This window comes from Aegilops tauschii, chromosome 2 (genome assembly GCF_002575655.3).
Source record: "Aegilops tauschii subsp. strangulata cultivar AL8/78 chromosome 2, Aet v6.0, whole genome shotgun sequence".
Taxonomy (NCBI): domain Eukaryota; kingdom Viridiplantae; phylum Streptophyta; class Magnoliopsida; order Poales; family Poaceae; genus Aegilops; species Aegilops tauschii.
Window position 1 is genome coordinate 462694399 of NC_053036.3, and position 19631 is coordinate 462714029.

The following is a 19631-nucleotide window of genomic DNA, read 5'->3' on the forward strand; positions in this document are numbered from 1 at the left end:
GCAATCCCCAACACGAGGTCAAGGGTGGGCCGAGGCCCACAGAGATGGGAATGAGAGAGTGGTAGTTTTGCGCCGATTTTTGGAAGCATCTACCCAGTTTTGAGAAGTTTCCGACCTGTATTTTTTTCTTTTCTGTTTCATCTTTTCTGTGTTCCTCTATTTATTTTATGATCGGTTTTTATTTTTTATTTTTTTATGTTTTTTGATCATTTTCAAAATGCATCCATATTTTTTGAATTCATGAACATTATTTTTGCAAACATTTATTTGAGTTTGAGAACATTTTTGTGTATACATTTTTTAGTTTCAGGAAAGTATTTTAATTTTTTGAACATTTTTTGGAATCCTTGAATAAATTATAAAATTCATGAATATATTTGTGATGTTTTACATTCTAACACTTTTTAAAATTCGGGAATATATTTCCAAATTTGTGCTTATGTTTCAATTTCGGTAACATTTTTTCAGATTCATGCACAATTTTCCAAATTCATGGACATTATTTCAAAACTATGAATTTTTTTCAAATTCATGAACACCTTTTCAAATTTATAAAGTCTTATTCAAATTCATAAACAATTGTTTTGAAACTAGTGAACATTTTTAAAATTCATGACCTTATATAAGTTTAAGACTTTCTTCAAATTTCCAAGCAAATTTAAAATTCAAAAATATATTTTTATCAAAGTCATGAACATTTCAAAATTTGTCCGTATTTACCATAACCTGGATTTAGAAATGACGAAAAGTGGGGAAAAGGTTTTGTGGAAACGAACCGAAGAAAATTGTTTCCCTGAAGAAGAAAGAACACAGAGAAAACTGCTCCCAAACCTCTGCCGGTCCTGCCCTGCATTATTGGGTCTTCGTCGGTCCACGTAGGAAGCGATCGCTAGCGACAATGGAAAACATGCAGGACGTGTTGTCGTATTGCCCGTTATATGTAACAGTGCCCCACAATACTAGGACGGGCGTGATTCCATCGTTTGCTGGTCAAAGGACCTTTCTGTAATTTGTTTTACTGCTGAGGTGTTTTGTACTGCAGATGTATCTTCTATATAAATCCAGGGACCTTTTCGCAAAAAAGGACGGGCGTGTAGGACGAGCGGCATGCGATGGTGCGGCCTGCTCGTTTTAGTTCTTCTTCTTACTGGACTTTTTATTTTATTTTATTGTTTAGGAATAAGTGACACCTACAGATTTGGGGGATCCAAAATTTTGAGGGCCATGTGGGATCGGCCAATTTGTCCTTCCACATTGAGACCCCAAACAATTGTTTAGATTCCCAGGACGCTAATGCATCAGCAGTGTAGGTGTGGTGTAATATTTGGCTCAGTCCTCGACCGAGCGGTGTTTACGACGTACCAGGGAGAGCATCATCCGATGGATTTGGATATATCTTGATCTATCCGATCCGTGGTCTAGTGGTTGTTGCAGTCTGGCGCTTTAGTTTGTTTGGGTGGCGGCAGCAGCAGCAACTCATTGAAATCCTACTCCCTTTTGCTGGCTCATCACTAGGTCTTCCGGGTTGGGCATCCAAAGACCATGTTTCTCCTCTTCATAATTTTTTTGGTGAATACGCTTAGCAGCGTATCATTTCATTGATAGAGTGGGAAAGAAGTTGGTACAAGTGGCATCCATGCAGACGTACACAAGAAGGCGTCTGAAGGGATGCAGCGAGCAGGGGAAGGAGGATGCTCAGCCTCGTTACATATGATCAGGTTACAGGAATAGTAGCGGCTAGTCCCTTGGCGCCGGCCTTAGCCCATAGGCGAGCGTCATCTTGGATGGAGAGCACAAGATCATCGGTAGAGGGGTGAAGGCCGTCGAAGATGACGGCGTTGCGGTGCTTCCAGATGGCCCAAGCGGTCAGAGTGATGATGGAGTTGAGCCCTTTACGCAGGCCGCTCGGCGAGGTGTCGGCCGCGAGCGCCCACCAAGCGAAAAAGGTCGTCACGCTATCCATGGGCGGGGTGACGAGCCGGCACCAGGCCAGGATTTTGTGCCAGGTGACCCGGGCGAAAACACATCCAGCTAAGAGGTGGTCAATGAATTCTGTCTCCTGATGACATAGGATGCAAACGGCGTCGTGCGTGAGGCCGTGGCGTGCACGGCGTTCGGCCGTCCAGCACCGGTCCAGGGAGGCAAGCCAGAGGAAAACTTGCTGTTGGTAGGTGCCCAGCTCTTCCATAGAAGCTTCCATGAGGGCGGCGTAGTGGATCCGTGGAAGAGAGCATGATAGCAAGATTTGCCCGAGTAGATGCCATTTGTCGTCCAAAGCCAGGAAATCTTGTCAGGCGTGGGGGTTAGGGTCATGCCTTGGAGCTTACGCCAAAGATTGACGTACTCAAGGACCTCCGGGAATCCAAGCGTGCCATGGATGTCGCGTATCCAAGCATGCTGCTCAAGGCCCTCCCATACCAGGGTTCGCCGCCTGCGCCGATTTGGCACGAGAGTGAAAAGGCCGGGGGCGAGGTCGGAGACGGCCTGGCCGTCGAGCCAGTGGTCGCTCCAAAAGAGGCAGGTTCTCCCGTCACCAAGGTGCCAGGTTGTGGATGCGCGGAAGAAGCTGGACGTCACATCGTCGATTGGGAGCTGAAGATGATGTCAAGGCCGCGATGGGTCGGTGGCTTTGAGCCAAAGCCAGCGGCAGCGCAGGGAGATCTCGGTGAGGTGCAAGTCGCGCACGCCAAGCCCGCCGAACTCGAGAGGTCGACAAACGCGCGGCCAGCTAACGAGGCAGCTGCCGGATCTGGCGTCACGCCGGCCATGCCATAGAAAGTCGCGAATGATCCGCGTGATCTTCTTGACAATAGTCGGGTTGATGGCGATGGCCATGAGGATGTGCACGGGCATGGCGGAGAGCACGTGGCGCACGAGCACAAGGCGTTCGCCACGGGCCAGGAGTGCGGCTTTCCAAGTGGCCAACTTCCGCGAGATCTTGTCCATGAGCGGCATCAAGGACGAGGAGGGTGTCTTGCGCACGGACAGTGGGAGGCCCAGGTATACCAAGGGGAAGCTGGTGACTGCGCACACGAGTGTGGAGCTGATGATCGGAGCCACCTCCTCGTCGCACCGTATGGGGGTGGCCGAGCACTTAAGAAAATTCGTGCGGAGACCCGAGGCCTCGCCAAAGATCCGAAGCAGCTCGCGGATGATAGCAAGCTCCGTGGTGGTCGGGTGGCAGAAGATGACCACATCGTCGGCGTACAGAGAGATGCTGGAGGCGGCATGTCAGTTGGTAAGCCGTTGCAACATGCCCGCGCGGACCGCATGCTGGAGGAGGGAGTTCAGGGTGTCGATCACGATCGCGAAGAGGAGCGGAGACATCGGGTCGCCTTGGCGGAGCCCGCAAGCATGGTCTACCGGAGGGCCTGGGTTGCCGTTGATGAGAACCCGCGTGGATGCAATGGAGACAAGGATGCATACCTATTCGCACCAGCGATGCCCGAAGCCAAGGTGGCGAATAGCTTGAAGAAGAAAGGGCCAAGAGACGGTGTCGAACGCCTTCGCAATGTCGAGCTTGAGAAGGATGCGCGGGGCCTTGAGATTGTGAAGCAGGCGCGCCGTTTGCGGGACAAGGAGGAAGTTGTCGTGCACACTCCGGCCGGCGATGAATGCGCTCTGGTTGGTGGAGACGATCTGGCTCATCCTAGGCGCAGACGAAGGGAGAGGACCTTGGCGAAAAGTTTGGTGACGATGTGGATCAAACTGATTGGCCTATAGTCAGAGAGCGCGGACGCATCCGGTTTCTTGGGAAGCAGAACTAGCAATGCTTCGTTAAGCTTCTGGAATCCCATGCCATTCATGGCGAAAAGCTTGTCGAAGGCTTCACAGATGTCAGACTTGATCGTGGTCCAGCACGCGCGCAGGAATTCCGCCGTGAACCCGTCCGGTCCGGGTGCTTTGCCCGTAGGCAGATTCTTCACGGTGTTCCAAATCTCATCCTCCGTGAAAGGTTGCTCAAGGTCGAGGAGATCAAAGTGGCGGGGGTCGATGCCATCTAGGTCGAGGGAGTGCTCTCTTTGGGCAAAGGAGCCAAGAATGGAGGTGAAATGCTCGAATGCAGCTTTCGCCATGTCCACGTCGTCGGTGAGGACGCGCGAGCCCACCCGGATGCCGGCCATGTAGTTCTTCTGCGCGCGGTGGGCAGCCTGGATCGTAAGGAACGCGACGTTAGTGTCGCCATCATGGAGCCAGCGGAGGCGAACCCGTTGCCGGAGGATAGATCGCTCAAGGGAAGCGAGACCGAGGTAAGCCCGCTTGAGCTCGCGGCGCAACCATCCCTCAGCTGGCGTGGGGGGGCGGTGATCTTGGGCCACATCCAGGCGGAAGATGAGCTCGCGCGAAATCCAACTGAAGAGAGATGTTGCCAGTAGTGCGCGCCCCCAGCTTTGCAGCCGATGTGCTGTGGCCTTGAGTCTGGCATAGATGCGTCGGAACGGGTCGGGGTCGGCGCAACCATCCTCTTCATATTTGATCAACTCGTGGTGGTGGTGGCGGTGTGTCTTTTGAAGTGATGGTAATATGACGGTGAATCTTCCTCAAATTTTTACATGGAGGGTTATCAACCACCGTGCCGATGGGTGTTTCGTGAAGCTTTTGCCCTGACATCAGTGTCAGGCACTAGTTGCAGCGCCTTTAGCTATTTGGAGTTTGTTGTGTTGGTGCGGGTTTTGCATAGGCTCTATTACTAGCTCCTCTCGACGATGGCTTGCTCTGGTGCATCCCACTTCTTGGTTTAGGCCAACTCCACCGCACGATCCCAAATGGACGTTCGTTTTGTCCGGATTTCGTCCGTTTGGGATGGCAATGGGGACGAAAATGGACATGCATGTCCGGCTTGTGTTCGAGGCGCCCAACGCGGTAGAGCGACCCAAAACGTCCGCCCCCATCTCCTCGCCGCGCCGCGCCCGCCATGGCCGCTCGCGCTCGCTCGCGGGGGCCGCCCGTCCGCGCCCTGCTCCGGTCCCGCCGCAACGCCTGCGCGGCTGCAGCCGCGCCAACCCGCAGTCGCGCCAGCAGCCGTCGCCGCTCCTCGCAGCACCCGCACGCGCCCCCCCGCTGGTCGCCGCGCCTTGCCCCGCCCGCGTTCGTCCCATCGCGGCCGCATGGCCAAACTGCCAAGCGCGGGCTAGCTAGCTAGCTAGCAAGTTCGCGGGCGGGCGAGCTTACTTGCTAGCTAGCTAGCTAGCACGCTCGTCCCCGCGCGCGCACGCCCGTCCTCGCGCCCCGCCTGCGCATGCCCGGCCCCGCGCGCCCGCCGCGGCTGCCCACCCCCGCTCATCGCCGCGCCTCGCCGCCCGCGCGCCCCGCTGCCGCCGCGCGCGCTCGCCCACGCGCCAGCCACGTGCTCGCCGCAACCGTCGCCGTTCGCCCTGCGCACCCGCCGTGCCGGCCCTCCCCCTCTCGTCGCCGCGTCTCGCCGGCCGCGCGCCCCCGCATGCCGCTGCGCGCGCTCGCCCATGCGCCGGCTACGTGCCCGCAGCAGCCGTCGCCGCGCGCCCGCCCACGTCCGCCGGCAGCTGCTACGCCCGCGCCCGCTGCTCAATAGGCCGCTCGCGCGCCGCTTCTCGCCACCCTGCCGCAGCCCTGCGTGCTCGCCGTCTGCCAGTCACGGCTGGCGTGGTCGGGAGGCTGGCGCTGGTTGGCCCGCCGGCGGGGAGGCAGGGAGGCCGTGCCCATGCCCTGCTCCGGCGGCCGTCGACGCGGTGTGCAAGGAATAGTGGAAATGGAGGAGAGAGAAGGGATGGGTGGGTGGGTCCCTCAGTTTTCAATGACAGGTGGTCCAGACTCATGTGCAGACGAACACATGGGACAACAGGGACGCAGAAAAACGTCCGGCTCATGTCCGCTTTGGACCCAAAGTGAGACCAACTTTGGTCCAGGGATGGGATGAAACGGACGAAAAGTTAAAATGGGGTCTGCCGCTGGGTCGTCTGGTATGTCCGTTTTACCCCAAATGGACGCACCCGGACAAAATGGGGTCGTGCGGTGGAGTTGGCCTTAGTAGTGTACTAGAAATATACGCGCGCCTTGCTGCGCCGTTTTACTTTTCTACTATTTATTTGTTTGATTGTTAATTCACGAATAGATTCCTTACAGCTCTATTTGAGGGTCGGAGGTTGTTGTTCGTTTCAAGGGCCTTCTGTGTTTCGGCTTGAGAACCCCCTTTGTTGCATTGCAGGATATGTTCGAATGCTAAGACACATCATCATTTAGTTGGTAGGATATTACTCATTTTTTTACAACTATTGTTCTTGACCTTGGCCCACCTCCCCAAGCAAAAATATTGCTTGACTTTTTGTAATATTTTGGCTACAGAAAATCATTTCCCTTCTAGCCCAAAAATGCACTTTGTACAGCAAGTGTATTTTTCCATGATCCTTTGGCCCTGGTTTTTCTTGGGCCTCATTACCCTCCTAAGTAAACCCTAACCCCAGGAGATCAGCCCTAATGGCCTTCTAGAAGCCCTCCAAACATAGCGGCCAAGTTTCTGGCCAGAAACTTGCCAAGAAGCTTGAGTCACTTCTGGTCGGCCTGGCAGTGAGTCCTCAGCCTCCCTAGACCTAACACTGCATGGACTATAGCCCAGACAAGGTTTGGCCGAGCGTGGGCGTCGTTTTGACCATGCCAGGGCGGTGACCGCGTGTGGACACGGGGTCTGGCATGTGTTCGACGCGCTCTGCGTCGCGCCAACGCCTTTGTTCGGCGCGTGCTCGAGCCAGAGCTCGCCGACGACTGCCGTGTCGCGCCACCAACTTCGACTCATCACCCTTGACCTCTCCCTGGCGCTCGCCGCTGCCGGAGACGCCGCAGCGAGCACGGGCACCTCGCAGCCAAAAGCCACAGTGCGCTCGTTCCCTTGTCTTCTTCTCCCCAGCCTCCTGTGCTCGTCCGCAAGCGTGGGCAGCTCCCGCCCGAGCGCTGAGCCCTTGCCCCCTCTCACTGGCGTCCTTCGTCGTCGCTCGCCGGCTGCCAGAGAACTCCGGTGGCGCCACGTACCCCCTCCTACTCCTGCTATATATAGAGCCCCTCCCTCCGTTCCGAAGCCACACACCGCACTTCTCAACCACCATGACCACGTAGGATAGCCGTAGCCCGGTCGGGCAGGCCTCTGGCCGTCGACCACGACCAGATTCGCCGGCGATCCCCGCAGCCGCCTGGAAGCAGCAGAGCCCCTGGAGCCGCCCCTCGCCGTCGCCTTCTTCCTCTCTGGCAAGCCCCGACCGCCACCGCTATTTGCGAGCTTGGTTGCGAGCAGCTCCGGCCATCCCCCGACAAGCCACGGGTACGGGCAGGTGCGCCGTGACTGAGGGAGTCCTGGACTAAGGGGTCCTCGGGCGTCCGGCCTGTTAGCCATGGGCCGGACTGATGGGCTGTGAAGATACGAAGACCGGAGACTCTACCCGTGTTCGGATGGGACTCTCCTTAGCGTGGAAGGCAAGCTTGGCGATCGGACATGAAGATTCCTTTCTCTGTAACCGACCTTATGTAACCCTAGATCGCTCCGGTGTCTATATAAACCAGAGGGTTAGGTCTATAGGACCGAATACTCATTACCATAGTCAGACAGGCTAGACTTCTAGGTTTTAGCCATTACGATCTCTTGGTAGATAAACTCTTGTAATACTCATATTCATCAAGATCAATCAAGCAGGAAGTAGGGTATTACCTCCATAGAGAGGGCCCGAACCTGGGTAAACATTGTGTCCCCCGTCTCCTGTTACCATCGATCCTAGACGCACAATTCGGGACCCCCTACCCGAGATCCGCCGGTTTTGACACCGACAGTGACCCGCCCTCCACTTCTATCCCTCTGGCTTCGCCCAAGAACCTCTCATCGCCGGCGTAAGCTCCGGCGGAGCACCGCCGCACTCTGTTTCTTCTCTCCCCTCTCTCTTCTGACCGGTGGGCCCGGTGTCAGTCTCTCCACTCGCACCCGAAGCGGTACGAGTGGAGGCATATTCCGCCTTTACGCCATCGACGTCACCCCCAATTTTTTGTTTTATTCAAATCAATTCAAAAATTTGACCACAACTTTGACCAATGATAATTTCTAGTCTATAAGTCCAAATGAGTTGATTCTTTTTGTATTGTGTTTGTTTCAGAAAGCTCTAGCAGCACACCAAAATGTGGAATTTTCCGTGCTGTCTAGAATTTCTGGTGATTTTCAGATTGGTTTTCGACATTTTGTTTTGTGGTTTTTAAATATTTTCAGAAGGAGAGACTTGCCTTGAAGATAAACAGGAGGAGTGTGACCCTCCTCTTCACTAAGGCAAGCCACACTAGCATTTGGATGGTGTCATTTCAATATCTATGATTTTTCTTACCTGAATATGAGTTCTTTTATGCATTTAAAATTTGATAAATAAATTTGGTTGAATGCTAGTTACCTTGTCATGCTTGAAATGTTTGTTAAGTTACTGGTTGAATGCATGGAGTAGTTTGGTCTAGTAGAATAGAGTTTGACTTAGTTATATTGCTATGATAAATAGTGATAGTTCTTTTTGCTTAATGAGAATTTCATATAAATTATGAGTTAATCAAAATATTGCATGATCAGAAATAGTGAGGTAGAACCAGTAAAATTTAATGATGAGTTATTGCGAAAAAGTTATTGGTAAGGTTGATCAGTTCTTGTGAGTTGCATGTTTTGCATACCGATTAGTGCATGCTCATGGCATCGTATGACTTGGCATAGTAGTTTTTATTTCAAGTTAAACCTGATAATAATCCATCTTGAAGATAACATTGATCAAGTCATGGTGCCACTGAATTAGGTTTTTCCTCAGTGCGACCACATTTACCTTTATGGGGGGTCTTGATTCGGTCCCTTGTCGTGCCTCTCGCCGGTGCCTCCAACGAGGGAAGGTTATGGGCGTGCGGTACCCTGGCCCGGTAAGCAGGCATAACCTTGTGTGCCCGTTTGTTTTCATGGTACCTTGCCCCGTTTGGGACCGTTTTTGCCACAATGGTGGCCGTTGATGCCTTTGGTAGGCACGGGGCCACCCAGGACTTAGCCCTGAGAGGGAGTTGGTCGGAGTGGCTGGGAGAGTGTCATGGCAAGGGGAGGGTTTCGTCGGAACGCCGTTGGTCCACCCGAATGGGAGTGCGAGGCCATGGGTTCCGTGGTGTGGGTAAAGTACGCTACCTCTGCAGAGTGTATTCAATCTATCAATTGTCGCGTCCTCGGTTATGGACACAACTCGGGAGTAGATCACACATGGATCAACATTTATAATTAATCTTGCACACTAAATATTTATTGTTGGCACTGGTTTTGTGATGATTTGTGAGATCATGAGCTGATCATGAGTGATTGGCTTCAGTTGTGATCCGGGTATGATCACCGTTTGGTTACGAGGTAACCCGTCTAGTAAGCGAGTCCGAGGGACTCGATGCACATGTTGGTTTCATCATATTAGTAGCATTACTTGCATTGCATTAACCTGAATAACTGTCATGATATTGTTTGTCATCGTGCTTATGTTTGTTGTGAGCTTGCAAGTACATTCAATGTACTGACCTGGCGTGTCATGCCAGATTTCAGGCAAGTCGTACCGCATCGGAGAGCTTCCCGCGTCTAGGCCGTGTCCACGTCAGTGTCCCTGTGCTATGGAGTTCCACTCCGTCGTCATTCCGCTGCCGCGTAGTTTATGTGCTCGAGGCCCCTTCATGTTCATTAAATAATGTACATACTGTTCAGCCGCATTGTGTGTGCCGCTTGGCCTCTTATCTCGATGTAATATCAGACCTATGCACCCGCTAGCATCAATAAAGCGGTTGTTTCTGTACCATGTTGTTGTGTGTTGCCAGAAGACTTGATCTCTGGGCTGGCAATGCAAGGTAAACCGGTTGCTCTAAGGCGGGGTGCCACAACGCTTGGTATCAGAGCCGCGCTGATTGTAGGACACACTAGACCGTTAGTGCGGTAGTGGAACGGTAGATAGTTTCGTCTGAGTGCCGGTAGTTATAGACATTGATTGCTGCATTGCATGCATGTTTATCTGTTGTTATTACTAACCGTATGGTAATTGTGAGTGTAGATGGCTCCAGTTCCGATCTTGTATCATCCTGAGCCAGCTCCGTACACATCGCCGCACCTGCTTCAGAACGTGTGGCGACGACTCTACCCAGAGGGTGCTGATCCAGTGTATCGGAAGCATCTAGCCGGTTCTTTGTATGAGTATTATGCTGAGGTCACTCTACACCACAGTTCCCCTTCCGGCGCTTACACTCGTTCTTGTAAGGGTGGTCTCGCTTCTACACCATCTCAGGCGGTCCAGTTTGCTACAATCGAAGCTCTTGTAGACTTGCGCTACAATGAGGTTCACATGCACACCCACCCAGGTTTCTTTTACTACCCATCTCTGCACGAGAATGGGCGTATCCGCTTTCCTTTGATTAATCCGGCGTGCGATCGTCCTTCTAGCCACCTCTCTCGTTATATCACTGCCAGTTATCTCCTGATCTACCAGTTAGCTCGGGAGCTAACCCGAGCCCGGATAGCTCTCGCCGCTGCTCGGAATAGGAACCCTCTACCTACTATCGGTTTCACTCCATACGTTCCTCCAGCCTCGACTACCACTCATGGTACAGTTAACCCTTTGGCAGTGACCCCTCGCAGTGCCCCTGCTGCGTGGGCCTCCCTTGTCGCTACTCCTGCAGCTCCTATGCTTAGATCCCATCCCGCACCTGCCCCTGAGGGAGAGTCCTCGAGGCAGCGCCGTCGCGTCTCCCTTACCCGGAGGTCACCACTATCAGTTCAGGATCTGGGTCCGGCTCAGGAGAGGAGCCCGCAGCAGCACCATCCGAGCAGTAGATCACTAGAGTATCACCGTCGTCATGAGTATGATGTATGGATGTAGTCGTACGAGTTGTGATGCTTAGTTTCATGTATGCGGGTAGTAAACCCGTCATGATGTTTAACTCTTATGTTGAGTCTATGTAAAATTATGTTGGAACTTTCTTTTTATTCGCCTTGGTTTCTTTCGCTGTTTTCTTCTGGGATTGTCGCTGGCTTTCCTCCCATTCTTGGATATTTCTCATCGCGGTTGTTGTGTATTGGGAAAATAAATAATAGGATGACGCGGGGAGGCAGCAACAGCCAAGCGTGTGAGGATGTCCCTGTTCGTCGCTCCGCAAGACAGGCAGGACATTCCCCCGAGCCGTACCAGCCACCTCCGCCTCCATCACCACATCCGCCTTCCACTGAGCAAATCATGCGAATGTTTGAAGAAAGGAGGAGCAACGATCTGCTGGAACTATTGAAAAGTGTGCAAGTTATGGTTGGGCAGAATGGAAATCAGAATGGTCATTACTCCAAGCTGTCAGATTTTCACCGAACCAAGCCTCCTAGTTTCAGTCAAGTTCTTGATCCATTGGACGCTGACGATTGGTTAAGGACAATTGAGAAGAAACTGGAAATTGCTCGCACTGAAGACGGAGACAAGGTCCCTTTCGCAACACATTATCTCGAAGGAGCTGCCGCGATATGGTGGGATAATGCTAAAACCATGTGGCCCACGGACGAGGAAATTACTTGGACTAAATTCAAGGATCATTTCCGCAAGTATCATATTCCCGCCGGAATTATGAAAATCAAGCAGCGCGAATTCCTCGCTCTCACTCAAGGAAGCATGTCAGTAAGTGAGTATCCGAATAAGTTCAACCATTTGGCCCGCTATTCTCTCTATGATGTGGCCACCGAAGAACGGAAGATCGACATATTTCTTGGAGGACTGAATCAACATCTCAGGTGCACTCTCAGTATGTTTGATTTTTCGGACATTCAAACTCTGGTGAACAAGGCCCTCATCGCAGGAAGGGAACACAAGCTCATGCACGACAACAGGCCAGCTAATAATGACCACAAGCGCAAATTCGAGCCTAAGAAGGATATGCAACCCATGCAGAAGGCTCGTACTTGGCAACAGACTCAGGTTGACTACAATCCCAACTGGCAGCAAAATGTCAACAAGACCACCACTCAAGTCAAGAATGTTGTGACCAGTCCGATACGGGAAGAATGCCAGCGCAGCAATTCCTGTGTCAACTGTGGACAAACCGGACATTACGCCAGACAGTGCCCCAAGAACAGCAAGCCAACAGCTCCATTCCGTCTGCATGTCAACTACCTGGAGCCATATTCCGTCTCGAGTGCCATCCAAGGGAAAATCCATCATATCTCCGCCGATGAAGCCCAAGAGGACCCGGAAGTCGTCATTGGTATGTTTCCTATTAATAACATACCTGCCATAATTTAATTCGACTCTAGGGCTTCCCACTCTTTTATTTCGTGGAGTTTTGCTGCCCAAAACAAATTTCCTTGCTTGATTTTGGGAAAACATATGTTGGTACAATCCCCGGGATCCTTGCTCAGAAGCAACCTGGTCTACCTTAATTTGGAAATTGATATCAAGGGAGTCAAGTTTCCGACGTCTCTGATCATCATCTGACAAATTGGATATTATTCTGGGAATGAACTGGTTAACCCAATACCAAGTATGCATCAACTGTGCGACTAGAGAAGTTACCATGGCAAGTCAGGAGGGTCGCACCGCAAGTTTTTATGCCCGCAAAAGTATACCCAAGAAGGATATGGTTTTCACAGCTGTGGAGGAAGAAGTGGAATCTATTCCAGTGGTCAGTGAGTATCCAGATGTATTTCCTGAGGAATTGCGAGGAATGCCGCCAGACAGAGAATTGGAGTTTGCAATTGAGTTGGTGCCTGGAACCACACCGATACACAAGAAATATTATCGGATGCCTTCATCAGAATTGGTGGAATTAAAGAAACAGCTGGATGAGATGCTGCAAAAAGGATACATCCGCCCAAGCTCTTCACCGTGGGGATCACCCGCTATATTCGTGGATAAAAAGGATGGCAGTCTTCGGATGTGTGTGGACTACCGACAGTTGAATGACGTCACCATAAAAAACAAGTATCCTTTACCAAGGATTGATGATTTGTTTGATCAACTCAGTGGGGCCAAAGTATTCTCCAAAATTGATTTGAGGACCGGGTATCATCAACTCAAAATCAAGAAGGAAGATATTCCCAAGACCGCATTCACTAGTCAATACGGTCTTTATGAGTATACCGTTATGTCATTTGGTCTCACCAACGCCCCTGCCTTCTTTATGCATATGATGAATAAGGTGTTTATGGATTTCTTGGACAAATTTGTGGTGGTGTTCATCGATGACATCCTCATTTGTTCAAAAAGCAAAGACGAACACAAGAATCACCTCCGAGCAGTTTTGAAAAGACTCCGCGACCATCAGCTCTACGCGAAGTTCAGCAAATGTGAATTTTGGCTCAAGCAAGTGGGATTTTTAGGGCATGTTCTCTCAGCAGAAGGAATAGCCGTGGATCCAAGTAAGGTGAAAGATGTGCTTGATTGGTCTGCACCCACGACAGTCTCAGAAATCCGGAGTTTCCTTGGACTAGCCGGGTATTATCGCCGCTTTATTGAAGGATTCTCTAAGATTGCCAAGCCAATGACAGAACTCCTAAAGAAGGATAAGAAGTTTGAATGGACCGAGGATTGCGAACGGAGTTTCAATGAGTTAAAAATCAGACTGACGTCAGCACCAGTATTGACTCTTCCCGATATCTACCGCAGTTTTGATGTCTACTACGACGCCTCCAGAAAAGGACTGGGATGTGTACTTATGCAAGATGGCAAGGTTGTTGCCTATGCATCCCGACAACTACGGCCGCATGAAGGAAATTATCCCACTCATGATTTGGAATTGGCTGCGGTGGTGCACGCTTTGAAGATTTGGAGACACTATCTTATTGGAAAGAGGTGCCAGATATTTACCGACCACAAGAGTCTCAAGTATATATTCACTCAGCCCGATCTAAACCTTCGGCAGTGAATATGGCTTGAGTTGGTTAAGGATTACGACCTCGGTATAAATTATCACCCGGGTAAAGCTAATGTGGTGGCTGATGCTCTCAGCCGAAAGCCTGCCAACCTAAATGCTCTAATGGATTCTTTGCCTCCTGAACTTTGTGAAGAAATCGCCCAGCTAAATTTGGTAATCGTGGATGCCAGTCTTGCCAGCATATTGGAAATTGCTCCTACCCTCGAGGCAGAAATTCGCAGCGCTCAAGCAGGTGACAAATCATTGCAATTATATGCCAAGCATTTGCAAGAAGGACAGACACAAGATTTCTCTAAGGATCAGCAAGGTACGCTAAGGTTTCGAGGAAGGATTTGCGTACCCAACGAAGAAAGTCTGAGAAAGAAGATATTGGCAGAAGCACACGAATCGTCATACTCAATTCACCCAGGTGGCACCAAAATGTACGAAGACCTTCGTCAGGTATTCTAGTGGGATGGAATGAAGAAAGACATCACTTACTTTGTGGCTTGTTGTGATATATGCAACAAGGTAAAGGCGGAACACCAAAAACCTGCCGGACTCCTTCAACCCTTACCCGTATCGCAATGGAAATGGGATGATGTCTGCATGGATTTCATCACGGGTTTACCAAGGACTCACCGAGGAAATGACGCAATATGGGTCATAGTGGACACATTGATGAAGGTAGCCCATTTCCTTCCCATCCGGACCACCTACCATGCTGATCAACTTGCACAATTGTATGTGTCCAGAATCGTCAGTCTGCATGGAGTGCCAAAGACTATCACCTCAGGTAGAGGATCTCTCTTCACTTCAGCATTTTGGTCCCGACTACATCAAGCCTTGGGGACTGCCCTGAAATACAGCACATCTTACCATCCCCAGACAGATGGACAGACTGAGCGAGTAAATCAAATACTCGAGGATATGCTCCAAGCATGTGCATTGGCCCAAGGATCCAAGTGGTAAGACTGTCTGCTGTATGTCAAGTTTTCTTACAATAATAGTTTCCAGACCAGCTTAAACATGTCACCCTATGAAGCCCTGTATGGCCGTAAGTGCCGCACTCGAACTGGTCTCAAACCGGAGACAGCCGTATTTTCGGGACTTATTTAATGATCGAAGCTGAGAAGCAAGTCAAGGAGATCCGAGACAGACTGTAGTTGACCAAGTCACGACAGAAGAGTTATTATGACGCAAAACATCATCAGATCAGCTTTGAACCCGGAGAACACGTGTATCTCCGAGTCACCCCTATGAAAGGAGTTAAGAGATTTTAGATCCGAGGAAAATTGGCACCCAGATATATTGGTCCATTTCCAGTCATGACCAGAGTCGGAACAGTTGCCTATCAGTTGGAATTGCCACCAGAACTGTCAGAGGTACACAATGTGTTTCATGTCTCACAGCTAAGGAGATGTATCTCGCCACCGGAGAAAAGGACTGATATGGCAGAGATAGAACTGGCTAAGGATTTAACATATGAGGAAAGACCGATCAGAATATTGGATGAGACAGAAAGAGTCACTCGCAGCAAAGTGATAAGGTTTTACAAGGTTCAGTGGGAGCATCACATCGAGGAAGAGGCAACCTGGGAAAGAGAGGAAATTTTAAGGACTGCTTACCCAGAACTATTTTCCCGAGCAACCGTATCTCGGGGACGAGATTCATCCTAAGTGGGAGAGGTTTGTGACAGCCTGGATTTTGCCTTCTCTCTTTTTCCGGACTTGATTTTGCCTTTGCCTTGGATTTGAGTTTTTGGAATCAATTCAAATGGACTTATCACTTGGGCATGCCCTTGACCTTCACCCAAGTGACCAATCTACCTCTCATTCAATCTCATTTCTCTGAAAAATCCCAAAGTGGTCAAATGAATATTTTTCATAAAAGAAAGATATTCAATTTCTCTTCTGAAACTCATTTCAGAAACTAGTGCTCCGAAGCAACCCTCACTTTTATTGCTCCAAAAATCTTGAAATAATTCCTGAATATTCTTTGAACCTTGGCCCACCTCCACAAGCAAAAATATTGCATGACTTTTTGTAATATTTTGGCTACAGAAAATCATTTCCCTTCTGGCCCAAAAATGCACTTTGTACAACAAGTGTATTTTTCCTTGATCCTTTGGCCCTGGTTTTTCTTGAGCCTCATTACCCTCCTAAGTAAACCCTAACCCCAGGAGATCAGCCCTAATGGCCTTCTAGAAGCCCTCCAAACGTAGCGGCCAAGTTTCTGGCCAGAAACTTGCCAAGAAGCTTGAGTCACTTCTGGTCGGCCTGGCACTGAGTCCTCAGCCTCCCTAGACCTAACACTGTGTGGACTATAGCCCAGACAAGGTTTGGCCGACCGTGGGCGTCGTTTTGACCATGCCAGGGTGGTGACCGCGTGTGTACACGGGGTTTGACATGTGTTCGACGTGCTCTGCGTCGCGCCAGCGCCTCTATTCGGCGCGTGCTCGAGCCAGAGCTCGCCGACGACTGCCGCGCCGCGCCACCAGCTTTGACTCATCACCCTTGACCTCTCCCTGGCACTCGCCGATGCCGGAGACGCCGCAGCGAGCACGGGCACGTCGCGCCCAAAAGCCACAGTGCGCTCATGCCCTTGTCTTCTTCTCCCCTGCCTCCTGTGCTCGTCCACGAGCGTGGACAGCTCCCGCCTGAGCGCTGAGCCCTTGCCCCCTCTCACTGGCGCCATCCGTCGGTGCTCGCCGGCTGCCAGAGAACTCCGGTGGCGCCACGTACCCCCCTCCTACTCCGGCTATATATAGAGCCCCTCCCTCCGTTCCGAAGCCACACACCGCACTTCTCAACAACCACGACCACGTAGGATAATTGTAGCCTGGTCGGGCAGGCCTCTGGCCGTCGACCACGACCAGAGATCGCCGGCGATCCCCGCAGCCCAGCCACCCTACTCCAGAGCCCCTCGAGCTCAACCAACCTCTCAGCCACATCATTGGAGGTCCACTGGTGTCGCCTGGAAGCAGCAGAGCCCCTGGAGTCGCCCCTCGCCGTCGCCTTCTTCCTCTCCGGCGAGCCCCGACCGCCACCGCCGCTTGCGAGCTTGGTTGCGAGCAGCTCCGGCCAACCCCCGACAAGCCACGGGTACGGGCAGGTGCGCCGTGACCCCCTCTCCAGTTCTATCCCTCTGGCTTCGCCCAAGAACCTCTCATCGCCGACGTAAGCTCCGACGGAGCACCGCCGCGCTCTGTTTCTTCTCTCCCCCTCTCTCTCCTGACCGGTGGGGCCCGGTGTCAGTTTCTCCACTCGCACCCAAAGCGGTACGAGTGGAGGCGTATTCTGCCTTTACGCCATCGACGTCACCCCCCGGTTTTCTGTTTTATTCAAATTAATTCAAAAATTTGACCACAACTTTGACCAGTGATAATTTCTAGCCTATAAGTCCAAATGAGTTGATTCTTTTCACATTGTGTTTGTTTCAGAAAGCTCTAGCAGCACACCAAAATGTGGAATTTTCCTTGCTGTCTAGAATTTCTGGTGATTTTCAGATTGGTTTTTGACATTTTGTTTTGTGGTTTTTAAATATTTTCAGAAGGAGAGACTTGCCTTGAAGATAAACAGGAGGAGTGTGACCCTCCTCTGCACTAAGGCAAGCCATACTAGCATTTGGATGGTGTCATTTCAATATCTATGATTTTTCTTACTTGAATATGAGTTCTTTTATGCATTTAAAATTTGATAAATAAATTTGGTTTAATGCTAGTTACCTTGTCATGCTTGAAATGTTTGTTTAAGTTACTTGTTGAATGCATGGAGTAGTTTGGTCTAGTAGAATAGAGTTTGACTTAGTTATATTGCTATGATAAATAGTGATAGTTCTTTTTGCTTAATGAGAATTTCATATAAATTATGAGTTAATCAAAATATTGCATGATCAGAGATAGTGAGGTAGAACCAATAAAATTTAATGATGAGTTATTGCCAGAAATTTATATTGATAAGGTTGATCCGTTCTTGTGAGTTGCATGTTTTGCATATCGATTAGTGCATGCTCATGGCATCGTATGACTTGGCATAGTAGTTTTTATTTTCAAGTTAAACCTGATAATAATCCAACTTGAAGATAACGTTGATCAAGTCATGGTGCCACTGAATCGGGTTTTTCCTCAGTGCGACCACATTTACCTTTACGGGTGGTCTTGGTTCGGTCCCTTGTCGTGCCTCTCGCCGGTGCCTCCAACGAGGGAAGGTTATGGGCGTGCGGTACCCTGGCCCGGTAAGCAGACATAACCTTGTGTGCCCGTTTGTTTTTATGGTACCTTGTCCCCGTTTGGGACCGTTTTTGCCATGACGGTGGCTGTTGATGCCTTTGGTAGGCACGGGGCCACCGTGGACATAGCCCTGAGAGGGAGTTGTCGGATCACGGGTTCCGGCAAAACCCTCAAGGTTCGAACACTGGGGTGCGCACGAAGATCTCTCCTCTCCCAAGCTCTCTCGCACTCCACGATCTAGCGGACTAACTCGCCGAACCCAAAGAACACTGAGACACAAGATTTATACTAGTTCGGGCCACCGATGCGGTGTAATACCCTACTCCAGTGTGGTGTGGTGGATTGCCTCTTGGGCTGGGGATGAACAGTACAAGGAGAAGAACAGCCTCCTGAGGCGAGGTGTTCTTGTGCTGATGAGCTGGTTGGACGGAATGGATCAGATCCAAGATCCCCTCTCCCCTACGGTGGTGGCTAGGTCTATTTATAAGGGCCCGGGTCCTCTTCTCAAATATTGAGCGGGAAGGGATCCCACAACGGCCAAGTTTAAAGGGGAACATCTAGTACAGCTTATCCTGACAAAAGCGGTCTTCGCCTGCCAAAGGCTCTGGTGGTGATGCCGTCTTGGGCTCCATAGTGACCTCCGTCCTGCCATCCTGCTGGTCTTGTTCTCGTTGCACCAATATGGAAATCTTTGCCTGATGCCTCGGGACTCCGCGCCTGCGCTTGCCCCTTTAGCACCAAAGAGGGAACAAGGACACTGCGCGTGCGGGAGCCCGCTTGGTTGCGGTCGTCATTGCTTACGTCATTGGAACCTCACGAGGTTTGCCCTGCCGTGATCTCTCCACTCCTCGCGAGCCAGCCTGGTGAGGCTGCTCCTGAGGAGGTCTTGTGTCGTCCGCCTCGCGAGGCTTGGCCCCTCGGAAGGGTTTTGAGTGCTTGCTGGTGAAGATGGGCCGTATGGACCCGCTGGTGGAGCCACGCCGTGGGCCGCAGGCAAGCAAGTCTAGGGACCCCCGTTCCCAGAACGCCGACAGTAGCCCCCGGGCCCAAGGCGCGCTCGGGCTTGGCTTCGAGGTGAAGCCAAAGGGCAAGTGCGGAGTGCCGCGGGCCCCAACAGCCTGCGGCCTTGGTCGACGCGTGGTGATTGATTGGACGTGGGCGTCTCCGCTTCCCCGCGCTGCCTCGGCAACTGCCCGACTTGACGAGAAGGCTGGCACGGGCTACTCTTGCCTTCATTGCTTCCCTACTTGGTTGAGGCACTTGAGGAAGTCGTGAGCGGCGTCGACCCCATGGCAGAGGAAGAATCTCGCGTCCTTTCTTCAGCTGCACTGACGCGCGTCTTCAGCCACCTCCTTCTTCGTGATCCTACCGCCCGCCTTGACGAGCTTCTGGAGCCTGTGGGCGACGAGCACTGCGCAGCTGCTGCCACAGCCATGAAGGGTCAGGTGGAGGCCCTGCTGAAGAAGTTCCGCGCCTTTTCTCCCGTGCCTTTGACCAATGGTGCCACTAATCCTGCAGCCCTGGC

The 19631-nt window shown here is 51.3% G+C and overlaps 1 protein-coding gene across 1 annotated transcript; it reads right to left on the minus strand.

Moving 5' to 3' along the window:
• Positions 1-1714: 1714 nt before the first annotated feature.
• Positions 1715-2200, minus strand: LOC141041120 (uncharacterized). Its single transcript, XM_073507230.1, has one exon. It carries the CDS (start codon positions 2198-2200, stop codon positions 1715-1717), a length of 486 nt encoding a protein of 161 aa, XP_073363331.1.
• Between the last annotated feature and the right edge of the window lie 17431 nt (positions 2201-19631).